This window comes from Drosophila virilis, chromosome 3, assembly GCF_030788295.1.
Source record: "Drosophila virilis strain 15010-1051.87 chromosome 3, Dvir_AGI_RSII-ME, whole genome shotgun sequence".
NCBI classification, from domain to species: domain Eukaryota; kingdom Metazoa; phylum Arthropoda; class Insecta; order Diptera; family Drosophilidae; genus Drosophila; species Drosophila virilis.
The window spans coordinates 21,668,901-21,688,156 of NC_091545.1; the positions used below are offsets into that span (position 1 = coordinate 21,668,901).

The following is a 19,256-nucleotide window of genomic DNA, read 5'->3' on the forward strand; positions in this document are numbered from 1 at the left end:
GCATAGATGGAGACATCTCTGATCCCGTTAAGTATATATATTCCTGATCAGTATCAGTCCTAGTCTCTTAGCTTTAAAGCTATTCCTATGAAACTCTCTCTTTCAAAACTAGCTGGATCGGACCACTATATCATATAGCTGCCTTAGGAACGATCGGTCGAAAATCAAGTTGTTGTATGAAAAACTTTTTTGTTTAACAAGATATCCGGACCAAACTGGGCATTAAATAGTTTTACTATGCTCCTCATATATATGCAAAATCTCATCAAGATCGGAGCACTATATCATATAGCGGCCATAGGAACTATCGGTCATAAATTAAGTTGTTGTATGGAAAACTTTTCAGTCATTCAAGATATTTTGATTAAGCACGGCATTTAAAGATTTCACAATGCTCCCTTCATTTTTGCAAAATCTTATTCACATCGGCATATATCTGCCAAAGGAACGATCGGTCGAAATCTAGGTTTTTGATGAAAACCCGTTTTTGTTTATCAATATATTTTGACGAAACTATGAGCATTATGAAAAGGTTGGGTCTGCAAGGGTATTAGATTTTCGGCGTGCCGAAGGTAGCCTTTCTTTCTCGTTAATTTTTTTAAAATATATCTCAAATTTAATTTTGAACTGCAATGTCTGCGGTTTTTCCTATTTTCGCTTTAATTAAAATTTATTTATTTTGTTTTTTCGCTCTAAAAGCTCCAGCCGCAACTTCGAAAGCTTGGATTTGGTCCAGAAAATTCCCATTTGTCGCTCCAATAAAGCTCGCAAAGGGCCAGAGCTTTCGCTCTGCTCTCGAGTATAAAAGGCGACCCTGAACATAAGAACTTCACATTTACGACGCGATATTCGAGTTGAATTGTGCTAGGCACAGCCGCAAATTTCCACCCGCTGACAAATCAACCCTCACCTAAGGAAAACAGGTCGCCGTCGCAGACAGGTTCAGTGAACTTGCAACAGATACAGATACTGAGTATCTTGTGAAATAATTGAAGGCAGAAAAAAATAAGAAATTTAAGAAAAATGCCAGATATTCCATTTGTGCTGAACTTGGATGCACCCGAGTCAATGTACTATGGCCACGATATGTTTCCCAATCGCCTCTATCGCAGGCTGCACTCTCGCCATCACGATGCCCTGGATTTGCACACATTGGGTCTGATTGCCCATATGGGTGCCCATGCACGTCATCTGGTTACCCAGAAGCACAGGGCTGAGCTGGGCACAACCACTGCCGCTGGCCCGGATAAGAAGGGCAACTATCAGGTGAATCTCGATGTGCGCCTGTTCGAGCCGGGTGAGCTAACCGTTAAGCTGGTCAACAATTGCGTCATCGTTGAGGGCAAGCACGAGGAGCGCGAGGACGAGCACGGCCATGTCTATCGTCATTTTGTGCGTCGCTATCCTCTGCCCAAGGAGTACGATGCAGATGCCGTCGCCTCGACTTTGACTGACGAGGGTGTTCTCACTATAACCGTGCCCCCGTTGGTCGCCGAGGAGGAGGGAAAGGAGCGTATTATACCCATTAAGCATGTGGGTCCATCCGATCTGTTTTTGCAGAAGGACAACGGACACAAGGAGCTGGCCGAGGGCGAGGCTAAGTAAGAGCCTAAATAGTCGCGCCATTAAGCAGCAAAGTGATTTTCTAAGACTCCCATTTTTATTGCACCCCGAAGATAATAAAATTTAGCACGCTACATTTTTACAATTCATATGTATTATTCATTAATAAATTAACCCATTTATACTTAACTATTTTACTAACTAGCTTAGATTTAAAAAGAAATCAATTATGGCATCAGTATTAATAAATGTATCTTAATGTCTAAAAGGATTCTGCACTTGTTTATTTTTATTTCGAAAACAATTGGCCTACATTTTCTCTTTATCTTTAAAAAACCAATATATTCGATAGCTTTACTTCGATTAGCCATCAAATTTATCGGGCTATTCGTTTTCTGTTATCGCGTTTTTAGGCAGCTGATAAAATACCGTGCATTCAAATTTTATATATTGGCAGTTGGTTTTGAATATTGAGTATGGGCACACTTTTTGCCTGTTTTGAAAGCACTGCCCAGAGTGACCATTTTTTTGGTATTTTCAAAATGATACTTTGAGTCATTTGCTGTTTAATGTGTCCGGTCACACTGAACACAACAATAATAAATAAACATTAAAAATGCTGCAACGCGCACAACCGAGAGTAGAAAATCCACGCTATGGCCAGCTGATTATTGGGCCACCTGGCTCAGGCAAGACGACGTACTGCAACGAGGCGTATAAATTCTATAAAGAGTTGGGCCGGCAAGTTGGCGTTGTCAATTTGGATCCAGGCAATGACAACATGGCCTATCAGCCGTTGGTCAATGTAATGGAATTGATCACCGTGGAGGATTGCATGGAGCACATGCAGCTGGGACCCAACGGAGCGCTCATGCATTGTGCCGAGTATCTGGAGCAGCATATCGAGGATTGGCTGCTGCCGGCACTGAGGAAATTGAGTGCAACGCACAACTACTTCCTCTTCGATTGCCCGGGCCAAGTTGAACTCTACACTCACCACAATGCCATGGCTCGGATTTTTGAGCGCTTGGAGGCGGAGCGTTACAATCTGGTTACAGTGAATCTCATCGATTCGCATTACTGCTCGGAGCCGGCAAAGTTCATAGCCACGCTGCTGATGGCCCTGAATACAATGATGCGGATGAGTTTGCCGCACGTGAATGTGCTATCGAAGGCGGATCTGCTGCGTAAGCACGAATCCAAATTGCACTTCAACGTCGACTTCTATACAGATGTGCTGGATCTGAAGTATTTGCTAGAGAAACTGGACGATGATCCCACAATGCGCAAATATCAAAAGCTGAACGAAGCCATTTGCTCCATGGTAGAGGATTATGCCTTAGTTTCCTTTAAGCTCTTGGACGCCTTCAGCACAGACAGCATGCTTCGACTGCGCAACCACATTGACAAAGCAAATGGTTACGTGTACAAGGCAGGCGAGGAGCAAACGGTGAACTCTTTGCTAGCCTGCGCCGTTGGCGCTGAAACTGAGGCAATGCGTCAGCAGCACGATATTGAACCCTATGTGAAGCAGCCGTAGCGAACATATGCTTAAATTATGTATACAATTTAGTTGTATTTATCTGCTAGTTGAAAATTGGTTTATCAACATCCTGTCGCCAAAAATTTGCCCATAAAACTGGACAAGTCGTTGAACACATAAAATAACGCTCTAATGATTGTAATTTCCTGTGATAAATAAATGCTTCACTACACAATTGCGGTACATTAGTTTCTTAAGCAGCTCTTTCTAAAAAGCAGCAAAAGAATATTGAATTTAAACACCATCCTTTGGATTTATATTGTAAAATTTCAATTCGAGCGGGCGTTGATTTCGGTGTAATGTGCGCCCCATCACCGTGACAAGTTATGGGCAGCACTGTTCGGCATGGTATATGTCTGCAATCGATACGCAGTGTTGCTATTGATTATCAATTGACAGTAGTAGCCGTTACAAGAATATTGACCGCGCTTCAAGTTTAATTATATTTTTAACTTTGCAAGTTCATTGTAAGCTAAATACGCGCAAAGTATTTCATTGAGAGAGAATGAGATAAGCTGAATGGCGGCGTAATTTATGATTTGCGTATTTCTTATGTAATTTATTTATAATCTCAACCTTGGTATATTCTTTAGGTCAGTTTCATAATATCATTGCGAGTGAGAAACGGTTTTATCGCTTCAAAGTTGCTGAATTGCACTCCCAGCTTTAGACTCAGCATCAACTTGGCACATTTACAGTCGATAAGACGACTAAAAAGTGAATTTGAAACGCGTACCATATAGAAATCAGCACATTTAACGTTGCCTCTAGGCAGCGCGAGAACTTTGATTAGACATCAACAAAATGGCGACTGGCTTCAGCGCCTGGCCTATAAAAGCCGCTGGGGATGGGGACAGCGCCATTAGTTGCGTTCGCGCGGTTGCCTCGACCTACGGATTTGGATTGTGAATATGTTTCCAAGTGCATAAGTTCAGTGTATTGTGTTTGTGTTTAATTGTGAAGTGGATCTCAAGGATTCACAGGATAACTGCTTGCTTGGAATTTCAAGATCAAGGCACTAATGGATTACCAGTGATTTATGAAGCTGCTGTGTTAACAAGAGGATATCTTGCAAGCCAAAAATAATGGCAAATAAATACATCTACTTTTTAGCATGGCTGCTCATTTTCAGCCAAGTGTGTGCCGAGGAAGGCGACATAGTCATGTCTGACGATGATGATCAAAGTATAGAGTGAGTGAATGGCACATAATAAAGCGAATCACATAATAAAATTCTAAACTAGTGTTACAATTTAAAGTAAATCAAAAACGTGAAAATTCCAATAAGATGAAAAACAAAAAAGTGCAAGAAACTGCTTTCCTCCATTTCCAGGCGACTTCCGCTGCGGAACGCCAACTAATTTAAGAGAACCTAAACTGCTTGAAACTATTTCGCATAATTATTAAATTTTATCTAACGCAATGCCACTTGGCACATTATTCGCTATTTGATAGTCCCCTGGCTCGGGCCGTGCCGGAAGCTGATAATCAGGAACGCGACGAGCGCCATTTAAATTTTAAAATTCATCGTGCGCCCGCTGTGAGGTACGATTCAGATAAAAATAATAACAAAAATGTTTATTAATTAATTGATATTCTATAGTGCGCGCTATAGCTACGCTTACAATGATGGAGTTGGTCAGGGAGGAGCAGGAGGCGGAGGCGGAGGCTATGGTGCACAGCACGGCGCATTTATGGGCGGCATTAAGACATCGGGGTGAGCATCAGAACGAAAGATAGATTTGCTTACAGGTTTTGAAAATGTTATTAACTCATTAATTTAGTTCACATTTGATGAACAATGCGCTTGGTCTGCTCGGCATTGGCAAAGGGTAATATATACCCAAGAAGGAATTCAATTTTATATATCTAAGCAAATCTATTCGCAGTGTCAAGAGCAACTTTTATGGCAATGCGGCCCAACAATTGAGGGCATATGGCAAGTGCGCCGCAATCACGCTGCCGCAAAATGTTCAGTCGCAATGCGATGGTAATGGTCGCTGTCAGGTTTATTGTCCGGATGGTTATACCTTTGCCCCGGACACAAAACAGCTTGAATTGTTTTGCAGCAACGACGGCTGGATAATACGCAACACGGAGTTTAGCAGAGTGCCGCCGTGCCAGGCCACATGCATGCCGCCGTGCCAGAACAATGGCATTTGCCTGGCAGCCGGCGTTTGTCAGTGTCCGGAGAATTATTCGGGTCCGCTCTGCCAGCACAAGAAGTCCGTGTGCGCGGCCAAGCCGCCGGTGCCAAAAAACTCTAAGGTATCCTGCAAGAACAAGTAAGTCAGTCAGTCCTTGAGCTGTTCACATCAAGCTGCACTAATGCATATCCATTATGTATGCAGCCTTTGCCATGCCGAATGCATGCGCGGCTTTCAGTTTCCCGATGGCAGCGGCATCACCAACATCGAGTGCCGCAATGGTCAATGGCTGCACACCAAAACCGGCCTGGCCAAGATGCCCGATTGTGGACGTAAGTGGTGCGCCCCACAGGCTGTTAACCTAAGCTAATCTCGGGTTTTTATTTTTTCTTTTTCGCACAGCGACCTGCTCGCCGGCGTGCCAGAATGGCGGTCAGTGCATCAGCTTCAATATCTGTCAGTGCTCCAAGATGCATCGCGGCGCGTTCTGTCAATACAGTGAGCACATTGAGTGAAAGTCCATTGAAATGATTTACTTAAAATCCTGTAAAATCCTGTAACTTCTCAGGCATCTCGAGCTGCAATGTGACCAATACCCATTTTAATGGCAACTACAAGTGCGCCTACGATACGGAGGAGGCGCGCTGCACATTCAGCTGTCCGGAGGTGCGTGGCCTCAAGGTGCAAGGACGCTTGGATATTGAGTACAAATGCAAATATCAGCAAGGTGTCTACCTGCCCGCGCCGTTGCCAAAATGCGTGTTTCGTAAGTTGTCGCTAAACTGTAGTTTTCTAAAATTATTAAAGTAAAAGTTTTCCTTGCACAGCTCCCGGATATACCATCAAATCGGGTAGCGTACAAGTGACGCATATGCAACAAGCGGGTCGCTCCTACCATGGTGCCTTTAGCGGCGAGATTACGTCAGAGCTGAGAAGTCAGCGTGAGATTCTGTTGGCCTTGCTGGCCAAGTACAAGGATTTGGAGCGCCGAAGTGTAAATTGAGCTAAGGGAATTGTGTGTGCAGAACATAATGTTCTAAATATTTGGCAGGAATGGTGGTCATCGGAGGAAACGGTCACAACTCTGGGCAGCTATTCTTTGTACATGAGCAGCGAGGTGGATGTTGTTGTTGACAAATCGCCCAGACCAGCGCTGTGCACCACCTGGGGTGGCATCAATATCAAGACATTCGACGGTTTGGTTTTCAAGTACGTATTCGATAAATCGATAACTGAACGATAACATATCGATAGCTTGAAATGTGTTCAATTGGCAGCGATAATTACAGTCATAATTTGGAAATTCAAATTTCTTTCTATTTCTAGGGCACCTTTGTCGTGCTCACACACACTGACCACAGACAAAGTTTCTGGCACATTTGATGTGACACTAAAAGCCTGTCCTTACGGCTCTGGCTATGGCTGTGCGCACACGCTAAAGATTCAATGGCAATCGGTGCTTTATACGCTGGAGAACTTGAGTGAGTAGCACACAGTAACACACAATGAGAGCTATGAATGCGACTGATTATTGTTTCCCTTTCAGATGGCACAATGCGCCTGTCCACGCCCACCAAACAGCTGCCCATTCCGGTGCAGGTGATGGGCATGAAGGTGATGCCAGTGGCACAGCATGTGCAAATTGATCTGGAATCGATTGGCCTAAAGCTGGACTGGGATCATCAACAGTATGTGGCTGTGCATGCCGGGCCCGCCATGTGGGGCAAAGTGGGCGGTTTGTGTGGCTCCCTGGACGGCGATTATAGCAACGATTTGATGTCCAGAACTGGAAAGAAGCTGGAAACAGTCAAGGCATTCGCCGACGCCTGGCGTGTGGACGACAGCAGTGAGATGTGCCGCGTCGAGAACAGCGCCGAAATGGAATTTGGCATCGAATCTTGTGAACAGAGCAAACTGCAGAAGGCTGTCAGCACCTGTGAGCGTCTGCTGGCCAACGAAAAGCTGAGCGACTGCATCAAGCCCTTCAATTACGATGCACTCATACGCACCTGCATGGCTGACTACTGTAACTGTCCGAATCGCGAAAAGCCCGAGAGCTGCAATTGCGATGCCATTGCCATGCTGGCCAAGGAATGCATGTTCAAGGGCATTCAATTGCAACATGGCTGGCGCAATCTGGAAGTGTGCCGTGAGTAGCTGTGCCTATTTACATAAATATTTCCGCTAACAAATGTTCTCTCTAAGTCGCCTTTTCTCGCTCTCGTCTAATCTTGCTTTTACTTTCACTTTTTTTTTTAAGATTCATCTTATATGGATCTGTCCATATTTGGGAGTTAACCCTTGCCAAAGTCTACCTTAACATACATCTAAATTTATATATGAATATTTTGACGCACTTACCGACAAATGCACATGAAGAGGCACGATTATTTTATTGGCATCTACTAGGCAAGAGGCTTTTATACACACCTTAAAAAAAAGAAAGGATTAAAAAGGATAAACATACCAGCAAAAGGAAGAGAAACAAAATTAGAGAGATAGATTGAGAGCAGGGGAATAATTTATAAAAACTCACAAATTTCTAACACACATTTTCTAATTTTTCTGTGGGGCTCATTTAAATTCATGAGAATCGCATAGTAGGGCAGTCTTTACAGATCGTTGTTTTGAAAAGGTAATGTTAAAGAAGAAGGTTTCTTTAAATTTCAGTGCAGCAAGTCCTGCAGTATTTCATAAGCTAATAGAAACTAAGAGACTAGTTTGCATAGAATCAGACAGACTATATAAGAATGTCAGGGACATCGAGTAACAGATAAATAAGGAAGGAAATGCAAATATTCACATTTATCCTATTAAACATTTCATAAACTTACCATTTTGGAATACTCCAACAGCTATTAGTTGCGGCTTTGGACGCGTCTATCGAGCCTGTGGACCCGATGTGGAGCCAACCTGTGAATCGGATTTGACAAGTTCCTCACCCACGAAAGGCAAGTGCAACGAGGGCTGCTTCTGCCCCGAAGGCACGGTCCAATACAAGGACGCGTGCATAACACGGGAGCTGTGTCCCTGCACATTACGTGGTCGCGAGTTCAAGCCCGAAGCGACAATCAAGAAGAACTGCAATACGTGTACTTGTAAGAACGGGCAGTGGAAATGCACGGACGATAAGTGTGGTGCACGTTGCGGTGCCATTGGCGATCCTCATTACCATACCTTCGATGGCAAGCGATATGACTTTATGGGCAAGTGCTCTTACTATTTGCTGAAGACGCCAAATATGTCTGTGGAGGCGGAGAATGTGGCCTGCTCTGGTGCCGTCTCGGAGGCGCTTAGCTATGCGGCGCCCGATGATCCTTCCTGCACCAAATCCGTAACCATACGCTTTCTGCTGCGCGATGGCACACCGGCCACAATCAAATTGGATCAGGGCTTAACAACTGTTATCAATGATAAACCGATTGCCAAGCTGCCCAAGATGATGGGTCTTGGTGAGGTGTTGATACGACGCGCCAGTTCCACGTTTCTGACCGTGGAGTTTGCCGGTGGCATACGCATCTGGTGGGATGGTGTCTCGCGTGTATATGTTGATGCGCCAGCCAGTTGGCGTGGCCAAACGCAAGGCCTGTGCGGCACATTCAATTCCAATACACAGGACGACTTTCTAACACCTGAGGGCGATGTTGAAACGGCGATTGAAGCGTTTGCGGACAAATGGCGCACCAAGGACACCTGCCAGTTCCAGGCGGAAACACATCAGGGACCGCATCCATGCACGCTCAGTCCAGAAAAGAAGGCGCTTGCCGAAAAGCACTGCGACTGGATACTGCAGGACATTTTCCAAGAATGTCACTTCATGGTGGAGCCGGAACAGTACTACGAGGACTGCCTGTACGATACTTGCGCCTGCAAGGATGACCCGGAGAAATGTTTCTGTCCCATTCTTTCCGCCTATGGCACCGAATGCATGCGACAGGGCATCAAGACCGGTTGGCGTATGACTGTCAAAGAATGCGGTGAGTATTAATGGGTTTAATTAACGAGAATCTTAATCAATGTCAATAATACCCTTCAGCTGTCAAGTGTCCAATGGGTCAGGTCTTTGATGAGTGTGGCGATGGATGTGCGCTCACTTGCGACGATTTGCCTGGCAAGAACAGCTGCACCCGGGAGTGTGTCGAAGGCTGTCGCTGTCCACATGGCGAGTACATCAACGACCAGGGCGTCTGTGTGCCCAAGCACAAGTGCCATTGCAGTTTTGATGGCATGATCTTCCGGCCTGGCTATAAGGAAGTGCGGCCCGGTGGCAAATTTCTTGATCTTTGCACCTGCGCAGATGGCGTTTGGGATTGTCAAGATGCCGATCCGGGTGATGATGTTAAGTATCCGCCCTCATCCGAACTGCGCAGCAAATGTGCCAAACAGCCCTATGCAGAGTTTACCAAATGCGCGCCCAAGGAGCCAAAAACATGCAAGAACATGGACAAGTATGTAGCCGAGTCCGCGGACTGTTTGCCTGGCTGCGTGTGCATGGAGGGCTATGTCTATGACACATCCCGTCTGGCCTGCGTGCTGCCCACAAACTGCTCGTGCCACCATGCTGGCAAAAGCTACGATGACGGCGAAAAGATCAAGGAAGACTGCAATTCGTGTGTTTGCCAGGCGGGCAATTGGAAGTGCTCCGAGAATGGCTGTGAATCCACCTGCAGCGTGTGGGGCGATTCACATTTCACAACTTACGATGGCCATGACTTTGATTTTCAGGGAGCTTGCGATTACGTGCTCTCCAAAGGTGTTTTCGATAACGGCGATGGCTTCACTATTACCATACAAAATGTGCTGTGCGGCACAATGGGAGTCACTTGCTCCAAGTCACTGGAAATTGCTCTGACTGGACGTGTCCAAGAGTCGTTGTTACTTAGCGCGGACGCGACTTACAGCGTAGATCCCAATAAGTCTGCCATCAAGAGTGAGTATTTTATTGTAGTATCGATATTGGTACCTGTAATAAGCTCGAAGTACTCAATTCATCGATTAACCGATAAATAATTAATAGTATCGATATAATTGTAAAATACTCATAGATCGATCATAATATAACGTTTTTTTTTTTTGTTTCAATAAGAACTACGAGACAGCGTCAATTCCAAGGGCCACAATACTTTCCACATTTACAAATCTGGCGTATTTGTGGTTGTTGAGGTTATTCCTCTCAAGCTGCAGGTCAAATGGGACGAGGGCACGCGCGTCTATGTCAAACTGGGCAACGAGTGGCGCAACAAGGTCAGCGGCTTGTGTGGCAACTACAATGGAAATAGCCGGGATGATATGCAAACGCCATCATTGGGTCTGGAGACGAGTGCCATGCTGTTTGGCCACGCCTGGAAACTGCAGCCCCATTGTGCTGCACCCGTGGCCCCCATCGATGCCTGTCGTCAGCATCCTGAGCGCGAAACCTGGGCGCAACTAAAATGCGGCGCTTTGAAGTCGGAGCTTTTCGAGCCGTGCCACGCTGAGGTGCCGCTGGAGCGTTATCTGAAGCGCTGCATCTTTGATACGTGCGCCTGTGATCAGGGCGGCGATTGTGAATGCTTGTGTACAGCTGTGGCGGCCTATGCGGATGCCTGTGCCCAAAAGGGCATCAATATACGCTGGCGATCCCAGCATTTCTGCCGTAGGTTTAATTTTTGAGCCATCTTTTACTATTTGAAAACGTGTACTTTTCCAGCCATGCAATGTGATCCGCACTGTTCGGAGTACAAGTCCTGCACACCAGCCTGTGCCGTGGAGACTTGCGACAACTTCTTGGATCAGGGCATTGCAGAGCGTATGTGCAATCGCGAGAACTGCATCGAGGGCTGTCACATCAAGCCCTGCCAGGATGGCTTCATCTATTTGAACGACACCTACCGCGAGTGTGTGCCCAAGGCTGAGTGCAAGCCCGTCTGCATGGTGAAGGATGGTAAAACCTATTATGAGGGTGATATTACCTTCCAGGATGCCTGCGCTACGTGCCGTTGCTCGAAGCGCAAGGAGATCTGCAGCGGCGTTAAGTGTGATGCTCCGGCAGCAGCGCCAACGCCGGCTCCACTTGTTCAGGGCACCACAGAAAAACCGTTGGCTACGCAGAACCAAACCAAATGTGTGCGCGGCTGGACGCGCTGGTTCGACAACGACGCCGACGCCACGGAGAAGACTGTGCGTCTAAACGATGAGGAGAAGCTGCCGCGCTATGATCGCCTGGAGAATATCTATGGCACATGTCTCAAGCAGTACATGACGAAGGTGGAATGCCGGGTGAAGAACACGCATGAGCCGCCAGAGCAAATGGACGAGAATGTTGCATGCAGCTTGGCGGTCGGCTTGCGTTGCATTGGCAAGTGCCATGACTATGAGCTGCGCGTTTTTTGCCAATGCGACGCGGAGCCGGAGCCAACAACCTCAAAGCCAATCGAGAAGCCGCAAATCGGCGGCAGCTGTGATGTGGGCGTTGTCGAGTACAAAGAGTATCCAGGTGATTGCCACAAGTTCCTGCATTGCCAGCCCAAGGGCGTCGATGGCGGTTGGGTATATGTGGAGAAGACCTGCGGCGAATCCATGATGTTCAATCCCACCATGTTTAATTGCGATCACATCGCCATTGTGCAGGAGCTGATACCTAGCTGCGGCAAGCGCAAGCCCGACCCCGAGCCGGAGCACATCATGCAGTGCGACGAGGGCAAAGTCTGGTCGGAGTGTGCCAATCAGTGTGAAAACACATGCCATTTCTATGGCAGCATTCTACGCAAGCGCGGTCTCTGCCAGCGCGGCGAGCACTGCAAACCCGGCTGTGTGGATAAGCTGCGACCGGATTGCCCAAAGCTGGGCAAGTACTGGCGCGACGAGAACACCTGCGTGCATGCTGATGAATGCCCCTGCATGGACAAGGCCGAGCAGTATGTGCAGCCCCACAAGCCCGTTGTGGGTGAACTGGAGATTTGCCAGTGCATTGACAATGCATTTACCTGTGTGCCCAACAAGCCGGAGCCCACACCTGAGCCAACGCAACGTAAGTAACAGCGACAACTTATTAAGCTTTCATTTTTAAATGTCTTCAACTTTTGCAGGACCATTTGAGCCAATTGTACCCATTTTACCGGTTACTCTGACGCCGCCGCTGCATTGCGCACCTGAGCGGTAAGCTGTTGACCTTTGAACTCTATAATAAATGCACTTACACCACGTTTTTATTTTGACAGTCTCATTCCGATGATTGAAAATGGGCCGCATTCATTGCCCGACAGCATATTCAATGCCAGCTCCAAACTGGCCCCAGATCATGCACCGCACAAGGCGCGTTTGACCAAGAATCCGAAAACTGGCAGTGGCAGCTGGTCACCTCAGATCAATGATCAGATGCAGTACCTGGAGGTGAACTTTGGACATGCCGAGCCCATCTATGGTGTCATCATGGCTGGCAGTCCGGAATTCAACAATTATGTGACGCTTTTTAAGGTACAATAAGATTAAAATATATGGCGCGCTGTTGCTAACATTTAGGTGTTCTGTATAACATCTGTTGTCTTACATTTGCTGCCCTGTTAAATAATTATTTAAATTGTAGATCCTGCACAGTCACGATGGCATCGCGTACAACTATCTGGTAGACGAGACGGACAAGCCGCAAATGTTCAATGGACCTCTGGATTCGCGTGAACCCGTGCGAACATTTTTCAAAATACCCATCGAGGCTAGCTCCCTGAGAATATACCCCATCAAGTGGCACGGATCCATAGCTATGCGCGTGGAGCTGCTTATTTGCGGCGAGCTGCCAACTGTTACACCGTCACCCACGTTGCCCACCAGCACGGAGCATCCGACATTAAGTTTGGAGCTTGAGTGTGTGGATGAATTGGGCGTGGATAAGGGTGAGATGCATGAGCGACAGCTACAGGCTAGCAGCTTGTGGCAGCTGCATCAATCGGCAAGGAAACCACGCCTACTTGACCTGCTGAAGCTATCGAATGCCCAAGCTTGGCGTCCGCTTGCCAATACGCCCAACGAGTTTATCGAATTTGATTTCCTGGAGCCACGCAACGTATCCGGCTTCATAACCAAGGGCGGTCCCGATGGCTGGGTGACAGGCTACAAGGTTATGTTCTCGAAGAAGAAACCCACCTGGAACACTGTGCTGGCCCCCAATGGCCAGCCACGTATATTTGAGGCAAATGTGGACGAGCATACGCCGCGTACACATCACTTCAAGAATCCAATTCTGACGCAGTATCTGAAGATTGTGCCGGCCAAGTGGGAACGCAACATCAACATGCGCATCGAGCCCTTGGGCTGCTTTAAGCCTTATCGTAAGTAATTTAATAAATTAATACACCGGCTAGTTAATCTTTAATTTTGTATATTTATTATATATAGCTGTGCTGAAGGAGGAACTAATCGAGGCAACGCATGAGCCAACCAAGTGCAACGTTTGCGATGGCATTGCCAGTTCCAGTCCCAGCTCCGACAGCAAGTGCCAGTGCAGCGACCAGCTATACTGGGATGGCAACAAGTGCGTGCAACGTAATCTGTGCCCATGTGTGGAGAACTATGTTAGCTATCCGATCGGCAGTAAGTTTGAGAACGCCGCGTGTGAGGAGTGCGTTTGCGTTTTGGGTGGACGCAACAATTGCAAGCCCAAAAAGTGTCCACCATGCGAGGAACGCCATTTGCGCCGGGTCATAACCAGCGACTGCTTCTGCAAGTGTGAACCGTGTCCCAAACAGCAGCGCCTGTGCCCGTCCAGCGGCGATTGCATACCGGAAATTCTGTGGTGCAATGGCGTGCAGGACTGTGCGGACGATGAGGATGCCAGCTGTCGAGATTCGTTTACAGTGGAGCCGGACATAAAACGCGAGAAGAATGAAAGTAAGTGAGCATCGGTTTATATTGATAACAAATATTTGAATTCCTTTTATTTTAGCTACGGTTATTACGTGCCCTGCGCCCGTTTGTCCGCCGCAAATGAAAATTAAAATTATTGAGAAGAAGGCGCGCAAGATGTCGAAGATCTTTTCATTCCACAAACAAGTATCGATTGTGGACGATGGCGTTAGCATAACGAAAACTAAATTCGTTTCCTCGAATGAGCAAGTTCTGGCCATGCCTAACAACGAACTAAACTATCAGGAAGAAGAGGAGTGCAGTGAGTTCACCTGCGTGCCCATACCCACAAAGGAGGTTAACAAAAATGAAACCATCACCTGTGTGGAGCCCAAGTGCCCGGAGAAATATGATGTGGAACTCGACATGAGCACAGCCAAGGCCGGCGACTGTCTCAAGTACACGTGCGTGCTGCGACCCAATAAGGATGATGTGTGTGAGATAAGCGGCAAGAGCTTTACCACCTTTGATGGCACTCTGTTCAAATATAGTCCCTGCAGTCACATACTGGCCAGAGATATAAACAATGGCAGCTGGACCATATCGGGTAGAGATTGTGTGACCGGAATTATATTTATACTAGTTCTTAACACTTTTCCCTGTTGCAGTGCATCAGCAGTGCAGCGACGAGACGCGCAAGGTCTGCCACAAGGTGGTCACCATCCAGGACCTGCAAGCGGGCAATGAGCTTGTGCTGCTGCCGCATCTTAAAATAAAATTCAATGGCTTTGAGTTCACCGTGGAGCAGCTCATCAATTCGCCCATTTGTAAGGCCTCGTTTGTGGTCTCACAGCCGGGCAAGACGCTGCTCGCGGTGTCCACCAAATATGGCTTCTGGGTGCAATTGGATGACATTGGCATACTCAAGGTGGGCATCTCCTCCAAATTCTTACGCACTGTCGACGGCCTGTGCGGCTATTACAATGGCAATCCACGCGATGACAAGCGCACGCCCGACGGCCAAGTGCTGGCTAACACGGAAAAGTTCGGCAACAGCTGGTACGACAAACGTGTGCCCCTGGATCAGTGCGGTGATCAAAAGTGCACCAGACAACTGCAGGCCAAGGCGCTGCAACTGTGTAACATAATCAAGTAGGTGTATTGACTTTCTCACTAGCTTCTATTGTATCACATCTTGTTGTTCCTGCTCTGCAGCCATCCCACCTTCGCCAAGTGCCACAAGGCGGTCAACTATAAACAATTTTCGAACAACTACTGCCTGGAGGCGGCCTGTGATTGCCTGCAGGCCAATAATGGAGATGCCACCGCCTGCAAGTGCAACATACTCGAAAGTTTCGTGAAGAAATGCCTCAGCGTCAATCCGCTGGCCCAGCTTACCACCTGGCGGGCGGTGCATCAGTGTGAGATTAGTTGTCCGGCGCCCTTGGTGCACACAGATTGCTATAAGCGACGTTGTGAGCCCTCATGTGACAATTTGCATGGCGATGATTGTCCTGTGCTGCCGGATGTGTGCTTCCCAGGCTGCTACTGCCCGGAGGGCACTGTTCGCAAGGGCCCCAAGTGTGTGCCCATCGCCGACTGCAAGGATTGTGTGTGCAAAGCGCTGGGCAGCTCCAATTACATGACCTACGATCGCAAGAGCTTCAGTTTCAATGGCAACTGCACTTATTTGCTCTCCCGGGATGTGGTTCTGCCGGGCGTGCATACGTTCCAGGTGTATGTCAGCATGGATGATTGCAAGAAACTTGGCCAAGTCAGTGCCATCAATGGTACCAGCTGTGCCAAGTCGCTGCATGTGCTCAACGGTGATCATGTGATTCATGTGCAGCGCGTGCCGCAACAGCCGAAAGCCCTGCAAGTCCTAGTGGATGGCTTTGAGGTGAAAAAGATGCCATATAAGGACAGCTGGATAACGTTGCGTCAAGTGGTGGGCAAGGAACTGGTGTTAAATCTGCCCGAATCACACGTGGAGCTGACAGCCTCGTTTGAGGACTTGATCTTCACGCTTGGCGTGCCTAGCATCAAGTATGGCAGCAAAATGGAGGGACTCTGTGGTGATTGCAATGAAGACGCCAGCAATGATTTGCAGCCAAATCCGGCCAAGAAGAAGCCAGGCATAGATGTTATACAGAGCTGGCAGGCAGATGAGCCTAAGCTGGGTCTGACCGATGCCCAGGAGTGCTTGAGTGAAGATGTGCCCAAAGAGAATTGCCTACCATTGCCGCCAGAGAAGGATCCCTGCCTGCAGTTTTACAATGAGGAGCTGTTTGGCAAGTGTCCGCTGGTTGTCGACCCCATTGCCTATGTGTCCGCCTGTCAACAGGATATCTGCAAGCCGGGCAACACACAACAGGGCGTCTGCGTGTCCCTGGCCGCCTATGCCAAAGAGTGTAACAAACAGGGCATCTGCACCAACTGGCGCCGGCCACAGCTCTGTCCGTATGACTGTCCCAGCGACATGGTCTACGAGCCCTGCGGCTGTGCCAAAAACTGCGATACAGTCAAGGCCATGTCCGAATATGATGCGGTTAATGTAAAGACCCAGACGGTGTTCCACACTGTGAACAGCGATGATATGTGTCTTAGCTCAGAGCGCTTTGAGGGCTGCTTCTGTCCTGCCGGTCAGGTCATGGATGGCGGCAAATGTATACCAGAGGAAGCGTGCACAAAATGCGACGACGGAGTACACCTGCCGGGCGATAAATGGCAGCCGGACAAGTGCACCGATTGCCAGTGCGATGCCAAGGGCAAGAGCTCGTGCGTGGAGAAGAAATGCCAAGTGGAGGAGAACATATGCGCCGAGGGCTATAAGCCACAGACCATAGTAAGTGCCGAGGAGTGCTGTCCACGCTATCGCTGCGTGCCGGAGCCCAAGGAGTCGCAAAAATTATGCCTGGCCCCACTAATGCCAGTCTGTGGACCCGGCCAGTTTAAGAAGCAGAAGAACGATGTCAACGGCTGTCCACAGTACATTTGCGGTGAGTGTTATGTCCAATCATCTGGATTAACTTAAATAAATCTCCCTTACTAACTGTTAAATCTATACAGAATGCAAGCCCAAGGAGGATTGTGAGCCGCTTGTGCCACCGCGGGAGCTTTTGCCGGGCGAGCAACTGGTCAAGATCGACGAGGGCTGTTGTCCCACACAGAAGATTGTGTGCAAGCCAGAACAGTGCCCGCCAGCGCCAGTCAACTGCCAGCAACGCTTCTATGAGGTCAGCACACAGCAAGCGCCCGGCGCCTGCTGTCCCACACACAAATGCGGTGCGTACATGAATCGTATATTAAACGTGCATCTAATAATTAATTCTGCTTTGTGCTCGCAGTGCCGCCCAAACATTTATGCATTGTGCAGTATGAGGTGGAGGAATCGAGCAGCTTTACCAAGCAAGTCGGCGACAAGTGGCCGCACGCCAAGGATGTCTGCAAGCAGGAGCAGTGCTCGTATGGTCCCAATGGCGTGGCTCAGGTTATCAGCACTCTTGAACAGTGTGTTACGGATTGTACGCCGGGCTATAGCTATCAGAAGCTGGACAAGACCAAATGCTGCGGCGAGTGCGTGCAGACCTCGTGCTTATTCGAACAGAAGCTATATGAGCCTAATGCGCAGTGGAGTTCACCAGACAATTGTACGCACTATTTGTGCCTGAAGAAGGATAAACTGTTGATGGTCAGCTCCTCGAACGAGATCTGTCCGGATGTCAGTCAATGTGCGCCCCATTTGGTCTATGTCGAGGGCTGCTGCAAACGCTGCAAATTGGAGCCGCAGGTCGAGGATCTATGTGAGTATCGCTGGCTAATTTATTTATTGAATTCGCTAATTGATAGCCGATTACAGCTACCTGTCTGCCCGTTTCGCTTGCCGAGTCACGGACAAAGGAGCTGCTGAAGTATACTAAGCCTGGTCATGGTGTTTGTGTTAACGCCGAGCCCATTAAGGGCTTTACGGATTGTGAAGGCGCGTGCAGTTCGGGCTCCAAGTACAATAAGCACACCGATATGCATGAGAAGTTCTGCACCTGCTGCAGCATCAAATCCTATCAACCGATCTCAGTGAAAATGGTCTGCGACGATGGACATACATACAATCAGCGCGTAAGTTTTTATTCCCAATCGTATCTTACCATTAATCTCAATTGAAATGTTTAAATTGATAGCATGAGGTGCCCTCAAATTGTGGCTGCTCGCCGTGCGATGAGTTCTCAGAGGGCGTGATAGATGTGCGGATGCAAGGAGCAAAACAATTGCCAATGCCACTGTTGCAGTTGCTGGGCCATTGAGCTGTTGCGCTAGTCTAGTTTTTAATGATTAATTGTAAACGCATGCAATTCAAAAGATAACAAGAATATTCAAAAAAATCCAATTGGTTTTTTTTTAATTTGGTCGCCTGTTAGTAATGCTAGAGCGCATGGACATATCGATACATTGTTCTGCCTATGAATTTCGGTTCAGGCTATCGATAGTTGGTAACACAGCATCAATTCATCGATACATCGATCGCTTGCACCATCAGTATCAGCAACAAGAATAGACAAGTTCTAGTGTACAAAGTGATCTAATTCTGTGATTGTGTGATATAAAATAAAGAATGAATCTCATCAAATATAAGGTAATTGAGTTTCATAATGTACAATTGGCATGCCACATTCGCGAGTCCAACTTAATTTTAAGTCAATTTATTGCAGCGCCTGTAGCGGCGCCAATATTTGTTCACGGCACGCAACATGGCTTCTGGGAAGCCGGCAGCCATTAAAAAAAAGGTTGTGGCACCTTTTGATAATGCAGTCGGCATTGCCGCTGAGCTGTTTATGAAAACTTTGCGGTTTTCAGACTCGGACTTAAACTCGCTACATTTGCATTTCAATAATTAATTGTTATTGTTGCCTGAGCACATTGTGTACGTTTTTCACATGAGCAGCAGCTACACACACACATACATACATACATACAGAGCGCGTATGTCGCGGCAGACAGGGCACAGCTATAAAAATGCGTGCCAACAACTACGTAAAGCAAATACGTAAGCACGTGTGTGCAGATGTATGTACATACGTACATAAGTACGTAAGTAATAACAAAGACGTTGACTTTTCTGTGGCGGACGTTAATTTATTTACTGCTGCGCTTGGCAAATAGCACCGCTACTTTACCCCCCGCTCTCTCAC

At 47.5% G+C, this 19,256-nt stretch overlaps 3 protein-coding genes across 3 annotated transcripts; all 3 read left to right on the forward strand.

Annotated features, from left to right (window-relative positions):
• Positions 1–757: 757 nt before the first annotated feature.
• Positions 758–1,752, forward strand: Hsp67Bc (Heat shock gene 67Bc). The gene has a single exon (XM_002048171.4). It carries the CDS (start codon positions 1,024–1,026, stop codon positions 1,603–1,605), a length of 582 nt encoding a protein of 193 aa, XP_002048207.1. The 5' UTR covers positions 758–1,023; the 3' UTR covers positions 1,606–1,752.
• A 386-nt stretch (positions 1,753–2,138) lies between these two features.
• Positions 2,139–3,281, forward strand: LOC6623225 (GPN-loop GTPase 2). The gene has a single exon (XM_002048172.4). It carries the CDS (start codon positions 2,180–2,182, stop codon positions 3,101–3,103), a length of 924 nt encoding a protein of 307 aa, XP_002048208.1. The 5' UTR covers positions 2,139–2,179; the 3' UTR covers positions 3,104–3,281.
• A 693-nt stretch (positions 3,282–3,974) lies between these two features.
• Positions 3,975–18,454, forward strand: Hml (hemolectin). Its single transcript, XM_002048173.4, has 27 exons — positions 3,975–4,298; positions 4,562–4,651; positions 4,710–4,823; positions 4,891–4,938; positions 4,996–5,391; positions 5,458–5,585; positions 5,656–5,751; positions 5,822–6,019; positions 6,081–6,247; positions 6,305–6,462; positions 6,580–6,734; positions 6,800–7,402; positions 8,109–9,230; positions 9,290–10,183; positions 10,340–10,888; positions 10,943–12,262; positions 12,321–12,390; positions 12,453–12,708; positions 12,818–13,556; positions 13,624–14,115; positions 14,171–14,677; positions 14,739–15,222; positions 15,286–17,069; positions 17,140–17,355; positions 17,418–17,873; positions 17,930–18,186; positions 18,249–18,454. Exons 1-27 carry the CDS (start codon positions 4,192–4,194, stop codon positions 18,369–18,371), a joined length of 11,529 nt encoding a protein of 3,842 aa, XP_002048209.1. The 5' UTR covers positions 3,975–4,191; the 3' UTR covers positions 18,372–18,454.
• The last annotated feature ends 802 nt before the right edge of the window (positions 18,455–19,256 follow it).